Source organism: Talpa occidentalis, unplaced genomic scaffold (genome assembly GCF_014898055.3).
Source record: "Talpa occidentalis isolate TD23 unplaced genomic scaffold, MPIMG_talOcc4v2.1 talOcc4.3, whole genome shotgun sequence".
Lineage (NCBI taxonomy): Eukaryota > Metazoa > Chordata > Mammalia > Eulipotyphla > Talpidae > Talpa > Talpa occidentalis.
The window spans coordinates 32,621,999-32,637,269 of NW_023603184.1; the positions used below are offsets into that span (position 1 = coordinate 32,621,999).

Consider the following 15,271-nt stretch of genomic DNA (forward strand, 5'->3'; position numbering starts at 1 on the left):
CTGGGGATCCCAAACTCCTCCCCTCTCTGCTCCTATTGGCCTCGGGCGCCCCCGCCCCCAGCCGCCCGCTGGGGCTGGGGGGGCGGGGGCCCGTAGGCTACTACGGGATAAATAGCCTCCGCGCCTGGCAAGCAGATAGGGGTGAAGAAGCCCCAGGGCGCTGCCGCCAGTTTCCTCCCCGCGGGTCAGGCCGGACAGGGCAGCCGGCTAGGGAACAGCACTTGGCTATCGCACGGTCAGAGTTCCGGAACGGCACAAAGTTTCGGGTAACCGTACCAACTACGGTTGGGCAAAGCCAGGGCTGCGTGTCACCCCCACCAAGACATGGAGCTGCTGTCGCCTCCACTCCGCGACGTAGACTTGACGGGCCCCGACGCCTCTCTCTGCAACTTTGCCACAGCTGACGACTTCTATGACGACCCGTGTTTCGACTCCCCAGACCTACGCTTCTTCGAGGACCTGGACCCGCGCCTGGTGCACGTGGGCGCGCTCCTGAAGCCAGAGGAACACCCTCACTTCCCAGCAGCTGTGCACCCCGCCCCAGGCGCGCGCGAGGATGAGCATGTGCGCGCACCCAGCGGGCACCACCAGGCGGGCCGCTGTCTGCTTTGGGCTTGCAAGGCCTGCAAGCGCAAGACCACGAATGCCGACCGCCGCAAGGCCGCCACTATGCGAGAGCGGCGCCGTCTCAGCAAAGTCAACGAGGCCTTCGAGACGCTTAAGCGCTGCACGTCGAGCAATCCCAACCAGAGGCTGCCCAAGGTAGAGATCCTGCGCAATGCCATCCGCTACATCGAGGGCCTGCAGGCGCTGCTGCGGGACCAGGACGCCGCGCCCCCTGGCGCTGCCGCTGCCTTCTATGCGCCTGGCCCACTGCCCCCCGGCCGCGGCGGCGAGCACTACAGCGGCGACTCGGACGCGTCCAGCCCGCGATCCAACTGCTCCGACGGCATGGTAAGGCCAGGACCCTCGACGAGAGGGCTAGTGAGAGCAGCTGTCCTGATAGCTGGAGCACGTTTCTGTGCGCAGAGAGCGGACCTTCCAGGGGAGGGCTGGCTGGGTGAGGCATCTTCCCGAGTAAGCCCCCCTGTTTCACTGGGGTAGCTGTCACTGGGATGGCTTGGTGCTGTGGAGGCGCACGGAACAGATATCGTCCATCCCGTTGGGGACGCTATTAGGACACGCTATGAAATCTGCTTGATTCCATTTCCAAGATGCAAGTTTTGTTCCCAGGTCACTGTCCGCCCTCTTTTTGGCTGGGTGTGCTGCAGGCATTTCCTCCCCATCCCTACCCTCGAGCAGGGATATCAGGAGGGGGCGGCTACAGGGAGGAATGCCCCTGGCCTCGGGCAGTCCCGAGGACCTGACTCGGTCGTTCTTGCCATTCGCAGATGGACTACAGCAGCCCTCCCAGCGGTGCCCGGCGACGCTACGACGGCGCTTACTACAGCGAGGCGCCCGGCGGTGCGTATCCGAGCCTCCTGTCCACGCTTCTCTTTGAGTTTCCCTCTATCTATTAATAGGACCCCTCCTCGGTCCACTCCCCTTCCACACCCCACCCCCGAAATGCCAAGTATGGCTGGATCGTCCCCGGGGGTGGCAGCCCTGTCGCCCGTCTGCCACAAAACCCTCCGTTCCCGGGGGGATGGGAGTAGGGGGGGGGGACTTGACAGCGACCCTACCGACTAACCTACCCCTCCCCGCGCAGAACCCAGGCCGGGGAAGAGCGCCGCGGTGTCGAGCCTCGACTGCCTGTCCAGCATCGTGGAGCGCATCTCCACGGAGAGCCCCGCGGCGCCCGCGCTTCTGCTGACCGACGCGCCCCCGGAGTCCTCGCCCGGACCGCAGGAGGAGGTGGTCCTCAGCGAGGGCGAACACGGCGCCCCCACCCCTTCTCCGGACGCTGCCCCGCAGTGCTCCGCGGGCGCGAACCCCAACCCGATCTACCAGGTGCTCTGAGGGGTTAGGCGGCCGCGTCGGAGGGCACTGATGCCCCCCCAGCTGAGGGATGGGACCCCTCAGGGTCTCGGAGCCCAGAAAATTGAGCTTAAATGCCAACACCCCTCCCATCGTGCTTTAAAAGCAACCCTTCCGGAGGTAGGAGAGGCGGGAGAGCCTGTTTCCACCTCCTGCACCCCAGAGCAAGGACATGGTCCTTCTTTCCACGCAGCACCCTTCCCAGAAACCCGCTGCGTCGGCCCTTAGGTGTTTCTCGGTGTGCCAGAGTTGACCTTTGAGGGGCCAGGCCCTTCCTCTTCCTCACCCCTCCCCCTTGGGGTGGGACCCATGAGTTAAGCCTCACCCGGACGCCCTGTTCACTTGGGGGGCGGGGGGCGCGTGGTGTCTCCTTTGCAGAGTCCTCCGGACACCCACTCTTTCCACCGCCTGCTGGGTGCGCTCCCCTCTCTAGTGTGACAGGTATAATGGTAACCACTCCCCCCCCCACCCCCCCCACCCCCGGTTCAGGACCACTTTTTGTAATACTTTTGTAATCTATTCCTGTAAATAAGAGTTGCTTTGCCAGAGCAGGAGCCCCTAGGGCTGTATTAATCTCTGAAGCATGGTGTGCGGTGCGACAGGGACACTGTATGTTTATATGACAGGCGGGCGAGCCAGGGCGCTTGCTCAGGTGTTCGTAATAAAGATGCTAATTTATACCGTTGGCTCCGGTTTTCCCTGGGGATAAATACAGGATTTTGACCTGGAGGAAAATCCCAAGCTGGGCAAACTGTCCCAGAGCGACCCCTGTAGGCCGCACACGGACTACACGGAGGAAATCCGTTGCCAGAGGAATAGAGGGTTGGTGGAGAATGTCTCCAACAAGAGGTGAGGGAGGTTCTTCTGACCCTGATGTACAGCAGGACACACAAGTCCGTAGTTTTCATGTCAGGATGCATATTTGAAGAGTTTGAAAAAGGGACTCGTGCCTGACCCCATCACCCAGAGATTCTGATCTGAAATGTACAGGCATTACCTCCAAGACATTGTGGGTTTGGCTGCAGGCCACCCCAATAAAGTTGATGTCACAGTAACGTGACTCACACAATTTTTTTGGTTTCTCAATGCACGTACAAGTTACGTTTATACTACACTACAGTCTACTATAGTCTAAGTGTGCAATCGCATTCTATCTACCAAAAGTACACAGTCTTTAATTAAATGTGACAGAGACATAAGGTGAGCAAATGGCATTGATAGACTTGCTGCACCCAGCATTGCTACAAACCTTCAATTTGTGAAACACACGCGCGCATGTGCACACACACACACACACACACACACTATATCTTCAAGGCACAATAAAACAAGGTATGCCTGTATCGGCCCCCTATACTTGGGACGAGGTATTGGTGTATTTCCAAAGCACCCAGGTGGTTCTGAAGTGAGTTCAAGGTTGAGAATCATGGTCCTCGGTACAAACAGAGTGAGCCCAGGTGATGTCTGAAAGGAGCCCTCAAGAGTCATGGCCCTAGATGCCACTAGGGACCTCCTTGAGACAGAAGATGCAAAATGGTGCTCACAGCATTATGAGGAAAAATGAAAAGAAGGGGCATCATAAATTGTGTGCTACATACAGGCTCTTAGTGATAGGTGTGACCTCCAGGGAACAGCGTAGAAGACCAGACAGGCATCATCCTCTACTTGGCTGGCAATCTGGCGACATAGAGCATCTCAGCATTGTCTACCTACAGGAACGTGTGAAGAGAGGGACACATGCATCCTGCACCATCACAGGGCCATATGTAAGCTATAAACACTCTGAAAGCAGAGCAGGGGTCATCGATTTACCCAGGGTGCTAGAGAAGGCTTCCTGGAAGAAGTACCAATTGAGATGTGTCTTGAGAAACAGAAGAGCCACACAATGCCCAGACTCATGCCCACCCTTGGGAAATAGATACCACACACACACACACACATATGTGTACACACACATGCACACATCCCACAGGGACCGCTGCTCTCCCCAGGATCCAAGGTCTTAGAAGAATGGCCTGGCAAAAGTCCTTCCCCAATCACATGCCACTCTAACTACAACTCCCAACATACACACTTGCCACCAGGACCCCAGCTCTCCTCCTATATCCTATCCCACAGGCCTCTTTTCTGGAAAACCCTAGGGGTCCACTTTCAAGGGCTCATGGACTGGGAAGCCCTAGGGAGTGCAGACAAGATGTGATGCCCAAGGAAAAGCCTCATTACAGGTCTGAGATCAGCTCCGGGTGCTCCAATGCAGGGTCCCTGAGGAGCGGCCCGGCCCCAAGCTTCAATTGCTAATGATCCTTAGCTTTTCTTCTGGCCACTTCCCTGATGCCCTTGGGGTTCTTTACATTCCTTTGAGATTCTGTGAGACTTATTAATTAATTCATTCATTCAACAGATGCCAGATCTGAGGCTGGGTGAAAACAGAGACAAGTGGTGATAGTTCCTGGCCTTAGGAAACACCCAGACAGTTGGGGCATCAGGTCTCTTAATGGCTGGTTACATCACCATAAGTAAAATGCTATGATGGGGGTGCATGTGGCAGAGGTAGGGAAGCAGAAGGTACAGACAAGCAGGTGCCCCTTAACAAGAGTAATGAAGGAGTTGGTCAGGAAAGAGGGACTGAAGAAGGGTGCTCCAAGCTGAGGAAACAGCAAACCCAGAAGGCAAACTGTTCTCAAAGCAGGAAAATGTTCACAGGGAGGGCCAGAGGTGAGGCTGGGGAAGGTTGAGATAGGACCTCAGGGGACCTCCCTGGGCTTCATCCTGAAGGCCATAGAGAGTCATTGACGGATCTCAACAGGAGAAGGACACAAATAAAACCCTATTTTCTGAAAGTCAATCAGAAAAGGTAAGAGGAACAAGACCTGAGACAGAAAGCCTTGTCAGAGTTGCCCAGAGGAGACATGGCATGCATGACCTGGAGTGGGGAAGTCACTGGGGGTGAAACAGAGAGCACCAGGGTACAGGGGAGACAGCTGTGCCAAACAAAGCATAGGCATTGCTGGCGAGCCCCTACCCTCACACCCACTGGGGAAATACCATTAGACAAAGAAGTAAACAAATGCAGTTATAAATGGTGAGAAATACCATAAGGAGAAGTAAAGGGTGCAAAGAGAGAAGATAATGGGGTGTGAGAAGGTCATCAGGTGAAAAGAGAAGGCAGACTTTTCACTGAGGGAAACCACCACACATAAGAGGTGGATGCAGTAGCTTACAGGGAACTAGTGTGAAATTAGGGAACAGGACCTCTCTTTCCTGAGGACCTGCAGCACCAGAGGTCACGGTTAGGCTTACTGTCTTTTTTAATCTTCCTAAGTAAGTTAAATTGTAGCCAATTGGTTATAACCATTAGGTCTTTCATTCTGACTTTCCCCTAGTGTGGGATAGCACTTAAGAACATGTTGAAGTCTTATCTAAAGGTATGTATTTTGTTTGGCCCCATGGGAAGTATTTAAAATAGGTGGGGCCTCCCCTGGTGGCGCAGAGGTTGAGGGCAGTGCTGTGAAGCTGTCCGCAGCCTCTGCAGGGCCGGTTCCATCTCAGCTGGCCAGGGAGGGTCCCCCATGGCGCATAGACCTCTCCTGTCTCGCCCACTGCTCCCCTCAGCAGTGCTTTCGGTCAGTCGGCCTGTTCTGTTCTCCGCTCTGTCTCTGGTGAATCCTCTCACCCTCCTGGACATCTGGCTTGTACCCCGGTTCTTATATAAATAAATAAATCTTTAAAAAAAAAGTAAAATAAAATAGATGGAATATGAAACAGAAGCAATAATGAAGACTGAATACATTCAAGTGATTCTGATATTGAAAAGACAATTGTACCCCAACTATATTTAGAGCATACCAAAAATCAGTTTATTAAAAGAAAGAGATAACTTTTGAATGGGATTATTGAGAAAACTAATGTATTGTTTAATAATCCAATAAAAGAGTGAATGAGATGAACACATTAGGAAACAACAACCTTTCTGTTGATGTAACACAAAATATTAACATCAACAAAGACAGCATAAAATTCATAATATGTCACCAAAAGACCACTAACTTTGTAATAAATGTGGCCAATTTTAAAACTTTTAGAACAATCATCACACCAGAAAGCTCAAAAGACTTTAAACTTTTAAAGTCCATAGGTGAGAAACTTGTTAATTTTCTCTAAATTTGAAACCAATCCTAAAATGGCATAGGACATTTTAAACAGAGCAGTGAGCTGAAAAAAGCTTCCCTAATGATCAGTGGTATAAAACAAGTTGGATCAGCCATATTGAAGGGAAGACTGAATTAGCTGATTTATCACACTCTGTGAATTATCTCTATATACAAAACCATTGTCACGTGAAGAGACAGTCAAAGATCTGCAGCTTGATGATGGAGGAAAGGAATAGGGAGGACTACTGGTGGCGCAGCGGTTGAGCGCTGGGTTGCGAAGCTGCCCGCAGCCTCTGCAGCGCCAGTTCGATCCCCGGCTGCTCCCCGGCCACCAGAGAAGGGTCCCACATGGCGTGCAGACCTCTCCTGCCGCCCGCTGCTCCCCTCAGCAGTGTACTTCGTCAGTCTGCCTGTTCTGCTCCCCGCTCTGGCTCTGGTGAATTCTCTCACCCTCCCGCGCTTCTGACTGTACCCAGTGCTTGTATGAATAAATAAATAATAAAATAAAATAAAATAAAGATTTGTTTAAAAAATCACAAAATAGAATAACAGTAAAGTTTAAAAAAAAAGGAATAGGGAAGACTAAAAAAAACAAGGAAAATAAAGAGCAAAGAAGGAAGGCAGAGGAGGAAACGGAGAGGAAGATAAAGACAAAATTGATGATGTTAATGAACAAATCCATTCTGTCTCAATTTTTTCTCATCTACAAAACACCTAAATCTTCTGCACACAGTTCACTAGTACTAAAGGGAAAAAACTAGAAGGTGAGGCTGTGTAATATTTATTTTTATACTATAAAGGGTCATTTTTATACCATTAACCAATTTTCCCTCAGATGGCATTTAACAGTGGGTTTTAATTTACATAGAACTTTCCCAAGCAGCCGGGGAAATTGAGCCTTGAATGACTGCATAGGTCCTGGCACGTAGGGCTGTCTGTGCCACCGCCTGGTTGAGGACTTGGACATGACTTAACCTATCTGGACTTAGGCTGTCTTCGCAGAGTGGATTAGTGGATTTAAAAGTTATGTCCCAGTTCTGACATTCTTTAGACATTCACTTAAACATCTCAGAGACAGAAAAATATATAGAGAATGAAATAGATCTTTCACAGATAAGGCAACTAGAGCCGTGAAAAACTGAGGTTTTTCTCAATATAGACAAATTATTTATAACTTTCTAGCTTGCTGATCCTTCTTTTTACTCCTCACAATTTTTTATCAAGGTTTAATTCACCATACCATAAAGTTCACCCTTTTAAAGTGCCCAGTCTGCTGGTTTGTATTATATTTATGACAATTATGCAACCATCACCACAAATTCCAGAACATCTTCATTATTCCCAAAAGAAACGTATACCCATTAGTACTCACCCTCACTTCTCTCTCCCCAACCCCTGGCAACTACTGATGGATTTTCTGTATCTATGGATTTGCCTGTTCTGAATATTTCATATGAATGGAATCACACACAAAGTGTGTGAGCACCTTGTAGCATTTTATCTACTCCTCTTTTCACTTAAGAGGATGTTTTCCAGGCGTCCCTTGTGGCACAAGGAGTTAGGCACTGCACTGTGAAGCAATCCGCAGCCTCTGTAGCACGAGTTCGATCCCTGGCTGACCAGAGAGAAACCCACATGGCGAAACAGACCTCTCCTGTCTCACCGGCTGCTCCCCTCAGCAGTGTATTTCACTCAGCCTACCTGTTCCGTTCCCCACTCTGTCTCTGGTGAATCCTCTCACCCCCTGCATCTCTGGTCTGTACCCCAGCTCTTGCACGCAAAAATAAATAAATCTTTAAAAAAAAAAAAAAGAGGATGTTTTCCAGGTTTTCCACTTGTCCTGTGTATTAGTACTTCATTTCTTTTTGTGGCTGAATAATATTCCATTGTATGGATACATCACAATTTGTTTATCCATTCATCAGCTGATAGACTTAAACTGGTTGTTTCCAGTTTTTAGCTATTATCGACAATGCTCCTGTGAACATTCATGTGCAAGTTTTTATTTAAACATATGCTTTTAATTCTCCTGGGTCCACACCTAAAGTGAGATTGCTGGGTCTAGCATAACTCTATGTTTAAATTTATGAGAAACTACCAAGCTTTTCCCAAAGCAGCTGCACAACTGTACATTCTCCTCAGATATCTGAAGGGCCCAGTTTCTCTAGATCCTCCACACACTGATTCTGCTTGTCTTTTTATTTTAGCCATTCTAGTAGGTGGGAAATGGTATCTCATCATGGGTTTGACTGGCATTTCTGTAATGACGATGATACTGAGCCTCTTATCCTGTCCTTATAGGTCATCTGTACATCTTTGGAGAAATGTCTTTTCAAATTCTTTGACAATTGAAAAATTAGGTTGTTTTTTCATTGTTGATTATGAGAGTTTTTAATATATGCTAGATACTAAACTCTTATCAGATGCATGATTTGCAAATATTTTTGCAAATGGGTTCTCGTTCTATGGGTCTTTTAACTTTCTTGATAGTGTCCTCTGAAGCTCAAAAGGTCTTTTTTTTTTTTTTAAATCTCAGTGGAATACAATTTATCTATATTTTTCTTTTGTTACTTGTGTTTTGGCATCATAGTTAATACACCATTACTGAATCCAAGTTTATTTAAGAGTTTTATAGTTTTAGCTCTTACTTTAGGAATTCAATCCATTTTTAATTTTTGAAGTTGGTTGGTTCAACTTCATTCTTTTGCATGCGAATATCCACTTGTCCCAGCATTCTTTGCTGAAAAGATGATTCTTTCCTCATTGAGTAGTTTTGGCATCCTTGTCAAAAATTAATTGAACTAAATGTATGGATTTGTTTTTGGACTCCTAGTTCTACTTCATTGATCCATGTGCCTATCTTGAGGCCAATCAAGAAGTGTAAGTTCTCCAATTTTGTTCTTCTTCCCAATTGTTTTGGTAATTATGGGTCCCTTGCCTTTTTGCACATGCATCTTCAGGTAGCCCTGACCTGGTGGTATTTTCAGTAGCCACCAATCTTGTCTGGTAAAATATGGGAACTATAAATTGCCATCAACATTTAAAGCAGGTTCTTGCTCATGTATTTAAAAAAAAAGTATAACGGATGATGACTTTTGTCACCTTTGACTTTTACAAAATAAATTATTATTTTGGTTAACGGAACATCATTCTATAACTGCAAAAAAGTTGTAACAGTTTTTGTTGGCATTATGAATGCTTCTAGGTAAATACAACTTATTTAAACATTATGCAGGCGTGACCCTATGTTCATTGCAGCATTATTCACAATACCCTAGTTATGGAAACAACTTAAGTGCCCAGTGACACATGAGCAGATTAAGAAGATGCGGTGTGTGTGTGAGTGTGTGTACACACATACACATACATGTGGAATACTACTCAATTATAAAAAAGATGAAATCTTGCCATTCTGACAACATGGATGGAACTAGAGGGGGATTATGTTAAGTGAAATGAATCAGAAGGAGAAAGACAAATACCAGATGACTTCACTCATGTGTGGAATCTAGAGATGCAAAATGAAGAAACAGACAAGCCAAAACAAACAAATCCTAAAATTCTGACTTTTGAATTGAGACTCCCAGAGGGGAAAGGGGGAGCGAGAGAGGCACAATGGGGGGCGGGGGGCTCCAGTGGACTATGGTGGAGGCCTACGGGTGCACTCGTGGTGGGTGCGGTGTGGTAACGCACCGAAGACCTGTGAACCTGCAGCTCTGAACCATTTGCTGTGCTGTAAGCCAATGTCACCTCAATAAAAAAATAATACAAGCAAACATGCAGGCATATCTGGCAATTAGTAAAAATACTGTTATTTTATGTTTGTAGGATTTGTCAGTTTTCTTTAAATTTACTTTTGGTCCCAGTTTCTGTTCTTTTTTTTTTTTTTTTAAAGATTTTATTTATTTATTTATACAAGCACTGGGTACAGTCAGAAGCGCGGTAAGGTGAGAGAATTCACCAGAGCCAGAGCAGGGAGCAGAGCAGGCAGAAGGACCGAAGTACACTGCTGAGGGGAGCAGCGGGCAGCAGGAGAGGTCTGCGCGCCATGTGGGACCATCCTCCGGTGGCCGGGGAGCAGCCGGGGATCGAACCGGCGCTGCAGAGGCTGCAGGCAGCTTCTCAACTCAGCGCTCAACTGCTGCGCCACCAGGGAGGCCCCCAGTTTCTGTTCTAAGTCTAAATAAATGTTTGTTCTTGCCCCCAACTTTCTCTTTTTAAAAAAGCATGACCCACTAAACATGTCTAAACATCAGGCCTCACAAACCCCAGGCCCCTGCCCACTGCCCACCAGGCTTACCTGCGGCCACTCACACGCATGCCGGGGAGACCCCCACAACTCTTGTCGGGATTTCTTGAGATAGCCTGGAGGCTCCAGTTGCTTCTGGAAGCAGAATTTCCCTGGGGACAACCTTGTAGACATGTTTGCACCCACTTGTCCCCCCTTCACAAATGTACCTCTGACCACCCTCAGACACCCTTCCCCACAGTCATATTCATTGCCCACCTCCTCACCACACTCCCACAGAGCCTAGGCAGGGCTGACGATCTGCTCCCCTGTCACACTCACTGTCTGATGGGCTCCCCCCTCACAGTCTGAGCCTTTGCTGAGGAAGCAGAAGCCCATGAGAGAGATGTGGGCTAAGGGCTGGTTGCAGCGGGTTTGGGGAGTTTGGCCTGGGGATAGGGGGAGAAGGGAAGACAGGAAGTTAAATGAGAAAAACCATCTCATTTAATGCTCACAAAATACTATTCCCTTTACGCAGAGGAGGAAACAGCACTCCAGAGAGGGAAAGTGATGAATTTACACAGCTAATAAAGAAGCAAAATGAGAGCTGTAAACAAAATCTGTCTAGATCACTGGTTCCCTCCACTGAAGGAAATTTTCCCACCACCACCCCCCAGGGGACATTTGGCAGTATCTGTAGACCTTTTGAGTAGTCACGACTGGGGAAGGGGGGTTCTACTGACATCTAGTGGGTACAGGCCAGGAATGCTGCTAAGCTTCCCACAGTTCACAGTATAGCACCCCACAACAAAGGATCATTTGGTCCAAAATGTCAACATTACAGAGACTGAGAAATGCTGGTTTACCACTAGCCAGAGTATTCTTCACCTTGGCCCCTTTCCAGACTTCTGCTGGACTAAGAAATCTAGACCCACTGGCGCAGGGTTTGCAGAAAGGAACACCGGAACACCCACCCCATTCCCAGAGTAGGTACCAGGTCACTGTTCAAGCTACAGCTGCAACATCCACGATCACCCACCAATGCACCTCTAGGTTCATGCTTCCCTGTCCATTGGAGGGAAGAGAAGTGCTGGGCTGAGGAGGAGATGCCTGAGGGCACTTATCATCACTCTGTGCCCAGTTTAGGTTAGTTGCCACATATGGCCACGAGATGGCACCCTAACCTACCAGGAATGTTAAGGCTCTGGCTGGAGAAAGCCCCAGAGGATGTGCCAACCTGGACAAAGGCGGGGGAGACTGGACTTGTGCCAATTCTAGAGCCTAGCAGGACCAGATCTAAGGCTTGCAAGTGCCAGGTGTGAGGACATAGCCAAACTTGGCTTCAGGATTGCCTTCATCCTTTTTATAGGCCACCCTCATCCATAGCTCATCTTCTAGCCATTCCCATCATGGAGCTTAATGAAGCACAGCACCCATTCCCCTCTAGGCTGAGCAAGAAAAATCCCAGAGCTGAGGTGTTAAGGATCTACAGCTTATTATTTATTATTCATATTCAACCATAAGTTACTGAAACATAGATAAATTGAGTAACTTGCCCAAGGTCATAGTTAGTCAAGGGTGGAGCTGGGGTTTAAACCCAGGCAGTCTGACATGAGAGCGCATGCTTTTAACCACTGGGAAATACTGGCCCACAGTAGTTCACCCCCTCTCCCCTCAACAGTCTCCAATACCAAGGACCCTCTGGCATGGGATGATAAGCCTTCCTCGGCAAGGGAGAGGGCAGATTGCTGTGAATGTGAAAAGGGGTGAGAGTCCTATAGGTGAGAAATTGAGGTTCAGTCAGCAATTTCTCCTCCCCACTCTCATTTCCCTGAGGCTTTCTTCGTTTTTTTCTGTGATACCCTTTTGTGTTTTCTGGGCTTTCTGCAAATGCCAGTCTTACTACAATGTGAAGAAGAAGTGAGCGAAGGGATTTTTATGTCCCTGCTTAGGATAGAGAATGGGGGCGAGGAGGCACTCTTTGGGGCAAGGTCAGAGTGAGAATCCTAAAGTGAAACAGTGTTCATCTCCCACCTGGGGGGTTCCCCTCTGAGCCTAAGGGGTCACAAGGACCCTGTCACATTCCCCTTCCAAGTCTGGCCTGCCTCTCTTTTTCTAGGAGAGCCACACCCTGGCGAGAGTTCCTAGTCACCTGACCTTCTCCCTCCTAGAAATCCTTTGCCACTCTTCCCCCTGCCTCTTCTTATGATCTGGGGGACACTTCAGCTCCCCATTATGACTAACCATAGGGTATTGGCCAGAGTGAGCTCTGCAATAATTCCCTGAAAGATCTTGGGTAAGTCTTTCCCAGACACAGACTCAGTTAAGGGCTCCAGATTCCCATGGCTGCTAACATAGGAATTCTAGGACCCCAGCCCTCTTCTGGCTTTCTCAAGTCACCTAGCCCAGCATGAGGAGTTCCTGTGCTCTGAACACCGGGGAGGGAAGCAAACAAGCAGCAGCCCTGGAGGGACTAAAAGTCCTTTTTGGAAGTGAGATGAGCTGTAGTGGAGGTAGGGCGCCATGGGGTCCTGCAGGTGAAGGAAGAGGTGAAGTCCTGAGCCCCTGTGATGGGAGGAATCAGAGAAAGCTTACTGCAGCAGAAGTGGGACTGGATGTTTGGCTGGGAGGGAAGGAAAGGTTTGGAAAATCCTCTTTTTTTGTCTCTCTCCATCTTTATTTCTCCCAGTTTCCTCCCCTTCCCTCCTCCCTCCCTCTGTCTATCTCCATCACTGTGTCCAACTTTTCCTCTCCCTTCTGTGGTATCCACTTCTCTGTTTCATCACCTCCTTGGGCTGGGGCAGAACTTTCTGAGAGCCTATATCCTGGAGATCTGAATTTGGGCCAAGCTGAGCTGCACCAGTTCAAGCCTACTCTGGTCAGGGCCTGGAGCTCACATTGGTTAGAGTGAGAGGTACGCTCAAAAGCACTCCCATTCATGCATTACTCTGAGATTAAAGGGGAAACAGCTCTCACTTAGAGGAATAACACAAAGCAGTCTCTGGAGGGGAACGGTACAACCTGGCCAAGTGGGGAGAGAGATGTCAGCAGTAACCTTTGTCCCCCTGGTGTCTGTGGGTCAGCATAGAGGGACAACTGTCTGCACAGTTAGCAAGTGCCAACAGGTATATAAGAGCCTCATGTCTTCTTAATTAAATCGCCCTTTGCATAGGCAGCCTTGTGTTCGATTGGGCTGGGTTGGGATCAATAAGCCTCTTTCCCAGGACAACTATCCCTGGAACTGGGCCTGACCTCTCCAGCCTTGCCCAGGTCCATTGCCTACTCTCCCCAATAACATGAGAGTCCCTTGGAGCAGGGTTTTTTGTGTCCTTGTGCCTGGGACATAGCCTGGAATAAGTAAGGAAAAAAGGAATAATTGCTCAGTTGAGTAAACTGAGGCACTAACCCCAAGCATGGGCCAGGAAGACTTGGAAGCTGTAACCTCCATCCCCAGGATTAACTGTGAAGTCACAGGAATCACAGCCAGTGGCTGCTCCCATCCAGCTCCTAGACACATGGTAAGTTTACCACCCAGGGCAGTTGAAGCTCTAAGGGGAGAAGGGGAATAGTCAGTGATCAGTACCACCAGGAGTAGTTGCTCCTTCTGACCTCTAAGGGAAGAACGCCCTTTACCTAAATGGTCTGTAGTAGGGTTAGACAGAGGATCAGTGGGACTGGGATTAATATGACAGAGCAAGTGGCACTCATGGGAGACTAGGGTCAGCCTGGAGTTATGAAGGGCTCGGGGTCAGTGAGGGCTCAGAAGGTGCTAATAGGCGTCCAGGATGATCGGGTTGTTAGTAGAGGGCTTAGAAGGCCATGAATGTGTTGTGTGTATGAGGACAGGGGTGTTATTTTGGAGTCCAGACAAGAGGGTACCTATGAAAGGATCATGGAGGCTCCAGGTTCTGTGGAAAAGGTCGTCATTAAAGGGTGGCTCGGAGCGGTCAGGATCAAGGTGTGCGACATCAGCCGGGGGCACCTCCCTTCCCAGGGGTATTAGGCAGCCCCAGTTTGGAAGGAGAAGGGAGGGTGCCAACGCCCTTCTCTCACCTCCGTCTGACCTGGGGGCACCGGCCTAGACGTCTCCCGGCGCCCCCGCCCATCGAGTGGCGCTCCCTGAGGGCGGAGCGTCGGCGGGTCCCCCGGGAGCCGCCGGAGCCTCGCAGGGCGGGCGCCCCCAGCGCCGGGGTTGACGGAGGCCGGGCTCGGCGCGGGGCTGGGAGGGGGGCGCTGAATCAGGGCTTTTTAGGACCCAGCGCGGCGCCTCCCTTCGGGGGCGAGTGCGGCTGCGCGCGCCGTGTGCCCGTGTCCGGAGAGCGGCGGGCTGGACGCGGACCGCGCGAGCGAGCGAGCGAGCAAGCGAGTGGAGCGTCAGCCTGGGCGGCAGCAGCGTCGCGGCGGCGGCCGCTCCACGCTTCGCCTCCCCGGCCTCGCCGGTGTTGCCTCGCCGCGCCCGAGCTCGCCACCCCCGCCTCCCCGGCCCGATCACCGCAGCCCCCTCGCCTCGGTCAGCAGCGCCAGCCGCCTGCCCGAAGCGGGGCGCGGAGCGCGGGGCGCAGAGGCACCGGAGCCCGTGCCCACCGGCCCCGCAGACCGAACCCAGTCCGGAGAGCCCCGTGCCTGGCCGGGCGCAGCTCCGCGACAGTCCGGGAGCTGTCCCTTCAGCACCGCCGCCGAGCCGGAGCCGGAGCCGGAGCGCAGACCCAACCAGCCCAGACCTTCCGAGCCCATTTCCAACCCGGGCGCACGGAGCACAGCGCTCCGCGGCCGCCGCACCGAGCAGCGCCCCGGGCGCCCCTGCCTAGGGGACCCGCCATCTCCTCCGGGAGGCGGGGAGAAGGAGCGAGGAGGGCGGGCGGGCGGGCGGGCAGGCGCGCCCGCCGCCGGGGGAGCAGGCAGCCAGGCAAGGAGA

General features: G+C 50.6%; 1 protein-coding gene across 1 annotated transcript; it reads left to right on the forward strand.

Moving 5' to 3' along the window:
- The first annotated feature begins 279 nt into the window (after positions 1 to 279).
- Positions 280 to 1,959, forward strand: MYOD1 (myogenic differentiation 1). The gene is made up of 3 exons (XM_037521693.2): positions 280 to 954; positions 1,392 to 1,464; positions 1,709 to 1,959. The coding sequence occupies exons 1-3, from the start codon at positions 325 to 327 to the stop codon at positions 1,957 to 1,959; spliced, it is 954 nt and encodes a 317-aa protein (XP_037377590.1). The 5' UTR covers positions 280 to 324.
- The last annotated feature ends 13,312 nt before the right edge of the window (positions 1,960 to 15,271 follow it).

Bases quoted from the DNA above. Each gene is read 5' to 3' on its own strand.
- MYOD1 (XM_037521693.2), top strand. From the start codon at position 325: ATGGAGCTGCTGTCGCCTCCACTCCGCGACGTAGACTTGACGGGCCCC. The intron at 955-1,391 runs GTAAGGCCAGGA...TGCCATTCGCAG, and splicing joins CCAACTGCTCCGACGGCATG to ATGGACTACAGCAGCCCTCC. The intron at 1,465-1,708 runs GTGCGTATCCGA...CTCCCCGCGCAG, and splicing joins CTACAGCGAGGCGCCCGGCG to AACCCAGGCCGGGGAAGAGC.